The sequence below is a fragment of the Cryptomeria japonica genome, chromosome 9 (genome assembly GCF_030272615.1).
Source record: "Cryptomeria japonica chromosome 9, Sugi_1.0, whole genome shotgun sequence".
NCBI classification, from domain to species: domain Eukaryota; kingdom Viridiplantae; phylum Streptophyta; class Pinopsida; order Cupressales; family Cupressaceae; genus Cryptomeria; species Cryptomeria japonica.
This window is the reverse complement of record NC_081413.1, coordinates 741,148,348-741,157,985: the sequence shown is the minus strand read 5'-3', so window position 1 is coordinate 741,157,985 and position 9,638 is coordinate 741,148,348. Positions and strand designations below refer to the sequence as shown.

The 9,638-nt window shown below is 32.9% G+C and overlaps 1 protein-coding gene across 1 annotated transcript; it reads right to left on the bottom strand.

The window, feature by feature from the left end:
* Window positions 1-1,414: 1,414 nt before the first annotated feature.
* On the bottom strand, window positions 1,415-3,821 carry LOC131038644 (transcription factor MYB32). The gene is made up of 3 exons (XM_057971133.2): window positions 3,547-3,821; window positions 3,285-3,414; window positions 1,415-2,373 (listed from the first exon to the last, which is right to left on the bottom strand). The coding sequence occupies exons 1-3, from the start codon at window positions 3,686-3,688 to the stop codon at window positions 1,704-1,706; spliced, it is 942 nt and encodes a 313-aa protein (XP_057827116.2). The 5' UTR covers window positions 3,689-3,821; the 3' UTR covers window positions 1,415-1,703.
* Window positions 3,822-9,638: the final 5,817 nt, after the last annotated feature.

Sequence of the window (9,638 nt, the reverse complement as noted above, 5' to 3'; positions counted from 1 at the left end):
AATGAGGATAACAAGATGGATTAGTGTGAAACCCCTATCATCTAACATGGGTCAATGAGTTTGACTAAAAAACTATGTAGTTGATTCCTAATAAAAATTCATATTTTGACATGCTTTGAGAATACCTCCCTCTTATTAGTGGATAAGCTAAAGAGACAATATAGTGAATGGTTCATAAAGCATGTTGAATGCTTAGGGTTTTGTAAATGGGATAGCAAGCTAAGTGGGTTTGATCTTGGGGGAAGCTCCATGGTCAAGCATACTTGAGTTAGAGTAGTATTGGTATGAGTAGCCTCTTTGAAAGACTCCATGTTTCACCCTATGAGATACAACACCCAAATACAATAAGTGTGAAGTAGACCATTCATGCTCATAAGAGATTGCCTCATATGAACCCCTATTCATGTAATAAATGAGTTTGACTCATACATTGTGTAGTTGAAATTTGATAATATAGATGTCATAATTTTATATGCTGCAAAAAGCACCTAGTACTTGTCAATGGCTGAGCTAAAGAGATTTTTATAATGAATGGTTTATAAGGAACAATAATTATTAAAGGTTTGTAAGTGGGGTAGCAAGCTAATTGGGCTTTACCCTAGGGAAAACTCCATGGTTAAGTATGCTTGAGTTTGAGTAGTATTGAGATAGATGACCTCATAGTTCAATTGTTGATTCTACACCCCTATGAGAATTAATTGAGATGTGATGAGTATTAAAAAGACCATTCATGCTTTTGAGAGATGAGTTCATATAAATCTCTACTTATATAATAGATCAGCAAATTTAAATTTGAAATTATACAGGTAAATTTTAACAAAATATTTATTTATTTATTGGTAACACGAGAAATTTTAGCCTAGCTTGATCTAGGTGAGACCACAAATGGGGGATCTCATTCTTGGCATGAATGGAGTCCAAATCAATGCAAATAGTCCAAATATATGAGCATAGTGGCCTAATAGGGACACAAAGCTTGTGAACATATTATTTCAATGAAAGTTTGCTAACATGAATGCAACAACTTCAATGTATAAAGATTCAAACTCATGAATACACTAGATCAACTAGAACATAATGCTTGTGAGTACAATGATCAAACATAAATTTGCACCTTGATATAACAATACGAAGATTTAATGCCATGAATAACTAAACATTTTGATCTATAACTATTGAACCATTTATTTTGTAATATGAACTTACTCTTCCACATTCAATCTGGTAATATGAATACGGAAATTTACATATTATTGTAGCTCTTATGGAGTTGTGCTTGCTTAGATTGCCAGCCCACTAATGGAGGCCTTGGTACATCGGGCAATCAGAAGCAACTAGACAATTTTAGGTTCAGTAATGACCTATTATATAATGGGAAGTCTTCTCATCGAAATGGAAGTAGAAGAGACTGAAATTGCATTCTCATAATGAGGGCTGTATGATAATATATATACGAGTGCAGAAATTTGAATTGCCTCCATGCGATGAATCCATTGTTTAATACAAGAGATCCCAAGCCAAGCATTATAAACTCTCTCACAGTGATCCAGACCAGTTAGATTAACAACCCAAGCCACAATGAAAAGAGCTTTGACAAGACTTGAAAGTGCCCTAATGGAGACATCTATAAGTACTGCATCTTCTAGTTATTCGTGATCATCTTAGAGCTATCAACGAATAGATAACAGTTCTATCAAACTATATCAATTCTGCACATATTCCAATCCATTGTGCTGGAATAATTCTGTACTTACCCCATTACAGAAGGATTGCCCATGACTGAAGTCATCGACTGAGACTTGATCATGAGAAGGAATGTTAAATCCCATGTTATCCATCTCCATATGTGGTGTAACATATTGTAATTCTTGGTCTGTCACAGCAGGGAGTCCTTCCCAAATCAGCATTTCACCCATATCTATTTCAGCTTGAGATTGTGTCCCAAACTCTGAGAAAACTCCATTTTCTGACTTGGCATAGAAGCTCAAATCTTGAGCTGAAGTTTCCAACAGACTCAGCTCATTAGAATCGTCTCTCTGCAAGAGTTCATCTACTGCTGCGACCACATCAAAAGTGGACATACAATGAGAAGATTCAACGGAGCTGGTAAGCTGTGAATTGTTAACAGTTTCCATGACTCTATCTGATTCTGGGGCAAAATAAGTGCATTTCTGGATGTCATTTTCAGTGCTCAACTGCGTCCTATAAGATGAATAAGCTTTATTGATCTGCAAAGAATTTGAGGAATCGTTGGGCATGTGATTGTTGGGATCAATACCCATATGAATGAGCTTCTTCTTAATGCTAGAATTCCAGAAATTCTTAATCTCATTGTCTGTTCGCCCAGGGAGTAGCTTGGCAATCATGGACCACCTGTTTGATTGAAATTTACCGCATTAAATTCTCAAACATAGAATTTATTGATCACTAAGCTACAAACAAACAAATATGGGAGGAATTTTCTCTTCTTGAAGAACTTTAAGATATTCTTCAAGCTTTTTCCAAACATTATGAACAAGTTTTCAACTTGTGTGAATCTGAATGTGATCATGGTCGCTCAGAAAGTAGCTTGGCAATTATGGACCTTCTGTGATTATGATATATCGCATTAAATTTTTAAATATATAGTTTACTAATCACTAAGAGATAGACAGAGGGTTCTGTTTTTAAAAGACTTGATGATATCATTATTGAGTACGATCTGAAATATTAAATGGAAAACATACACAATATAATCTAAAAGTTCTGAACTTCTATGAATGTAAATGTAAATGTGATCATGATCATTCAGAAAGTAGATGTAAGTGTGATCATGATTGTTCAGAAAGTAGCTTGACAAACATGGACGGCCTGTTTGATTATAATATATCTCATTAAGTTTTGAAATATAAAGCTTACTAATCACTAAGCTCCAAGCTACAAACAAAAACAGGCAGAGTTTTGTGTCTATAAGACTCGATAATAGATCATTGAATGCGATCTATATTCCACTGAACTTTATGGTATTCTTCATATTTTGTCTAACATTATAAACAAGTTTTCAAAATATTCAAAGATTATCATTCAATGAAAAACTTATATTCCAATGAACTTCATGGTATTCTTCCTATTTTGTCTAGCATTATAAACAAGTTTTCAAAACATTCGAAGATTATCAAACATTATGAACAAGTTTTCAAAATGCATGAAAATTCTCTGAACGTGATCGTGCACTCTATACAGTTTATAATGCAGATTGCTCCAACAAAACCCAAAAGTAAAACAGATTAGAATATTGAAATGACCTGTTTCCTAGGGCAGAGTGTGCTTCAATAATGAGCTTCTCCTCCAAGATGGAGAAGGCACCTCTTTTCAAACCTGGTCTCAAGTAGTTTATCCATCTCAGCCTGCAACTTTTCCCACATCTCTGAAGGCCTGCAAAAGGACCAAGAATCAGAAACATCATCAATTACCTCTAATTATGCGCATACCCCATGAATATCCATCTATCTATCTATGTATCTAGGTTCTAAACAAAAGAATATTAAAGTAAGCCCACATAGTTACCAGCTAACATGGGTACTGTGCTCCAACATCCATGTCCAAACTTGGAGATGTAAGCCATGAGTTTCTTATCCTCCTCGGGAGACCAGAGTCCCTTTTTATGATTTTTATGTCGGCAACAAGACCTGCAACCAGTCGTCACCATACTCTCCAGAAATGCCTCAATTCACAGACACACAGATGAATATTGATTTCTTGCAAGTTCTACTACCTAAGATTGTATTGTTTAAAGCCCTTTTTAAAGTCAGGTGCTGGGCATGGTTGCCGACTCGCAGGCACCGGAATATGCTCAAAGTACGAACATTGCATAGTTGGGTAGATGGGATGTGGGAGGAAATTAAGATCCGTGTAGGACCCCCATTATGTTAAGGATGGATTTGACCCTGCACCATATTTTTTTTATTGCATCCCCACCTTGAATAAAAAGAAAGTTTAACTGTAAATTGATTCGTGCCTGGGAAGCACCGTTTCCCACGTGTTTACTTTTTCAGTGGTATATCTCACTCCATGTACAAGTCATGTGAACCAGGGTGTTTTCTCCTTTATTTGCGGGGTGCTACAAGACTATTGATGTTGGGAAAACTTGGGCATATCTGGATTGGAATAGGGTTTCCGTGCTACAAGGAATGAAATGTCATTCATGGCTTCCTTATTGTAAAAAGCTTCCTTATTATTAAGTAATAGCTTGATAAAATTAGCCTAAGTACCAAAATTGGTTTGAGAGGGAGTGCAAAATTCTTAAATATAGTTTAGTTTAAGGGAGGGTGTTGGAAAACATATGTTCTACAAAAATAGATAAAAAGTTTCAAAAATTATAAGTGAAAGCAATGATTAATAGTTTGATGGTAGTGCATCAAATCATACGTATGAAATGTTCAAGTTTCACATTGGTATCTTGTCTATGATAAATAATAATTGAATTCATATTTTTGGAAAGAAGGTAAATGTGATCAATTGATATAACACGTCTTATGATCATGGGAATGATTGAGGATAATAATATCCAGGCATCTAGACATTCTAGAATGATTATGCATATTGAGGATAATAATATCTAGGCATCTAGATGCTCTACAATGATTATGCATATTCTACTTCTATTTAGTGCATCGATTAAAATATTCATAGCATGTTTAATCTTTGAGATGTGTGAATGACAACTAGGTATGATAGGATATGTGAATGAATACAACTGAATACTTAATTGTTGTTTAGGGGAGTGTTTTTGGAAAAAAAAAAGATTTATTAAAAATAAATAAAACATTTTTTTAAAAAAATGATGATTAATAGTTTAAAGGTAGAGCATCAAATAATACATATTCGAAACATTTAAGGTTCACATTTGTATCATGTCTATGGAAAATAATATTTAAATTCATTATTTTGAAGAGAAGGTAAATGTGATCAATATGACACAAACAACTATTAGTGAGCATAATATAGAGATAAACTATGCAAAGACTATATTAAGAAGTAATATTGTCATGTGCTAGATACTTTACAACATAACATTCAATGTAATTGTATGTTTCGTGGAGATGCACTTGTAGTAAAGAGGTATAAGGAAAAATGTACGTACAAGAATTATTTATATAAACATTATTGAATAAATTCTTATAAAGGAATTTTTTTTAATCTACGTTTAGTCTAGGTTAATTTTAATACAGTGGATACACATTAGCATAAATTAATCCAAACAATTGTGGGGGTGATAATTGAAATACGCAATGCTATTACAAAATTATTTATGCAAAAGAGGAATGCACTTAGCTCTAAATAAATGGTTACTCCCTATTCGTAATTTGCATCAAAATCAAATTAACTTATGTTATCTTTGCCATGGGTTGATTTTGCAAATCCAGGTGACCCCTGGATATTATTATCCTCAATCATTCCCATGATCACAAGATGTGTTCTATCAATTAATAACATTTACCTTCTCTCCAAAATAATGAATTCAACTATTATTTTCCATACACAAGATACCAATGTGAAACTTGAACATTTCATACGTATGATTTGATGTTCTATCATCAAACTATTAATTGTCGTTTTTTAGAAGTTTAAAAACATTGTATCTATTTTTAATACAACATATTTTTTCCAACACCCTCCCTTAAGCAGTTGTAATTTAATACTCAGTACTCCAATCATTCAATTTAAGAATTTTGTACTCCCTCTCAAACCAATTTTGGTAATTGGTTAATTTTATCAAGCTATTACTCAACAATAAGGAATCTTTTTACAATAAGGAAGCCATGAATAACATTTCATTCCTTGTAGCATGGAAACCCTATTCCAATATCTAATCTTAGAAAGTGCACACCCTTTCTTTTATATTTACCTAAATTCTTTGTACTTCATTTCATGTCAAGGATTACCAATGTTTTGAAATATGTAGGAGTGATAATCAAAGCACAAGGGTAATGTTCTAATCGGTTCAATATTTTCTTATGATTTTATTAAGGATTACCAATATCTAGTGTGTACATTTTCTTATGATTTTATTAAATATTTTATTAAATATTTAATAAAATCATAAGAAAATGTACACACTAGATAGAAGATAATCGGTTCTAAGGATTACCAATGTTTTGAAATATGTACATTTTCTTATGATTTTATTAAATATTTTCTTTTACTACTTTCTAATCGGTTCAAATAGAAATCTAGAAATGCAAATTTATTGTAACACATTATCTTTATCTATTTATCATTTTTTGTGAAACAAAGACACTGATTTGAAGTGCAAGCAAAATATTGAATATTTTAAGTTAAATTTTTATTTTTCTTATTATCTTGTATAGCAATATTTTTTTTAATAAACTTTTTATAAAATAGATTATAATATAATATTAATTTAATATTTATGTTATATTTTTTAAAAAAATTCTTAAGGGCTATATACATGGAAAATATTATCTCTAATTAATTTTAATTTACACTTGTATGCATGAATAAAGTTGACTATTATCACAAATAAAATGACAACATATGCGAGAAGAAATGACTTCCTATAAGAGTGGAATATAAGTCATTTTCTTAAAAAATGATTGACCAATGGATCTTCAAATAAACCTTAGTCTACATGTTCATAAATGGTGGGTAGGCCACTTGTTTTGGCATTTATGTACCTATCAAGTTCTTGTATTATAAAGCCAAGCATTCAAGAAGTGGATTTTGTTGTATTAAATAATGTTCATATCTTGAAGCACTAACCTTAGCAACTTATGGTAAGATTAGAAATCAATCAAAGACCCAAACTAATTATATGAAAGTAGAGGTTAAATATTTACTCTACCATTTATTACTATTCTCAAATTTCTCACTTATCATAACCTAATAATGTCAACAATTTGATATTACATGTTCTCAATATGGTTTAATTGAAAATTATTTTATTGATCCAACTTGAGCATAAATATTCTCAATTTTTTGATATTATCACATTGATGATGTTAATGGCTCACTTGAACCTCTGATGTTATCATGTTGTCGTAAAAGATAAAACACATCTTAACCTACTTTTCAACACTCATTTACATTCACATTTATTTATCTCAATCGATATCTTAGTAAGAATAAATAAATAGGAGTCGTTGCCTAGTTAAAAGTGAAACTTGTAGTGGTATAAAAGTCCCCCCCACTAATAAGTTATTTGATTTCTATACTAATCACTACCTTCTCTAGCTAAGATGTAACATATATCTTTAAGAAAGAGTACCCACCCTTCATCTGAGGCATTATATTATTCCATTAATTTTAGGGTTTTGTTTGTTAATTATAATTAAAAAACTATTCCTCCTCACCATATATCTTATGCACTTAATCCACATTAAATAAATTATATAAAAAGTATCCTTAAAGCTTCAAGTAATGAGCATAGAGAATATTTTTTTAGCATAGATTTGTAGTCTAGTTAGTATATAAGTGGAATGGGTTCAACGCATTTTATATTAGTTATAGATAAGGTTCTTGTTGGAATGAATGAACACTGAGAGGGGGGGAGGTGAATCATTGTTCTGCAAATTTTGAATTTGTTAATTTGATTCTTTAACCACCGGATGAACATCAAAGAAAGTAAAGAAATCAAAGTACAGGAACATAGAACAAGTAACCATGCAACTATAACACCAAAATTTTTACATGGAAACCCAAATAGGAAAAATCGTAGTGGGATTTGAACCCACAATATTATTCCACTATGGTTAGTAGCAAAACAAGTGATGTAGTCATAGCAGGGAGTGTCCTCAAAGAGAATATCCTAGACTGTGCAACAAGAGTTACACAACAAAATCAACTCAATGTGATGGAGGCAATATAGGAACAAACTATATTATATCATGAAAATCAGTTACAAACTGTTAGCAACATGCAATCTCTCTAGATTCGGCTCACAAGCCTGAATACAAAACATGCATGTTATGCAACATGCAAGCTCAAGAAAGAATGCGAGCCAACTCTAGACATCCTAACCTCAGGATTATTCTTCTAAGTTCTAACTACTGAATTCTAATGCTCGATTACATTGATTTATATGATCAAGAATGATTTGCATCGGCCCAAGATTGAACAAATGCCAAAGAACAAAATGAAATGTGTAAAACAACAAGGTCGACCTCGACCAAATAGATCCTTCCAAAAAATCCATAGAATGAAGTGCAAACCCAAGGGAAGGTCGGCTACACGCCAAGGAACATTGGAAACAATGAAATAAGCTCTACAAGCTATGGAAGTAATCCACAAGATCTGCCAATAGCCAAATAGGTCCAAGTGGTTCTAGTGTTCTAAGCCAGAAAAATGTCTCAGATTTCGGAAGCGATAACTTTCCAGAAAAAGATCCAAACATCCCACGGACTTAGGATAAGGTAGATGAACATGTCCACAACCAGATAAATGATGATTATCAAACAAAATATGATAAGTTGATGCCCTATAAATAGCTAGTTGAAGAATACAAAGAGAACTTTGAAGAAATATCATTCACTTAGATCCCACAGAATGAGAACAAAGCAACAGATGCAATGGCTACAACAGCATCTCTTTTGTAGAATCAAGAAAATCAACAACGTTATGAATTCCTGGTGGAAGATATCTTGAATCCTACTGTTGAATCCCATAATACCCACATGATTTTCCATATATCTGAAACTGATCAATCTTTATATAGCCAAACTTATTGATACTTAAAAGAGAATATCCTTCCTCCTTACCTATCCCGCAATCAAAAGAGAAATTTTATCCGTCAGTCGTCCTGATATACTATCATTGTTGATACCTTATATAGACGAGGTCTAGATAGAACTCTACTGAGATGTCTCAAACAAGAGGAATTTGAGAAAGTTCTTAATGAAGTCCACGTAGGTATTTGTGGCACGCACTCAAGTGGTTTGACACTAGCTAAGAAACTTATTCGATTAGTTTACTATTGGCCTACTATGGAGAGATATTCATTTACATATGCCAAGAAATGCAAGCAATGTCAGATCCATGGGAATCTCATTCATGCACTAACACAAGAACTACATCATATGGCAGGATCATGGCCATTCTCCCAATGGGGTCTTGACCTAGTGGGTAAGATAAATCCTTCAGATCTTCTAATGGACATAAGTTCATTTTGACTGCTATTGAGTATTTTACTAAATGGATTGAAGTAGTACCTTTGACAAAGGTGACAGGAAAGCAAATGGCATCATTCATCCTGAATTACATAATCCGTCGCTATGGAGTCACTATGACCATCATTAATGATAATGGGAGGCCATTTAAAAATCAAGAGGTGAAGGAACTATGTGAGTGATTTCATATCCAACGTAGGTTTTCTACACCATATTATCCATAGGGAAATGGTCAAGTTGAGGCATCAAATAAGACAATCCTAAAGATCTTGAAGAAAACAGTAAATGAAGCTGGTAAAGACTGACATATTCAGCTAAATCCTACTCTTTGGGCATATCGAACCAGCATCCGCACACCAACAGGGGAAAATCCATATTTCTTAGTCTATGGATCAGAAGCCATATTACCAATAGAAGTAGAGATACCTTCTCTATGAGTATCCTTGAAAGGTCTTATCCCAGAAGAAGAACAAC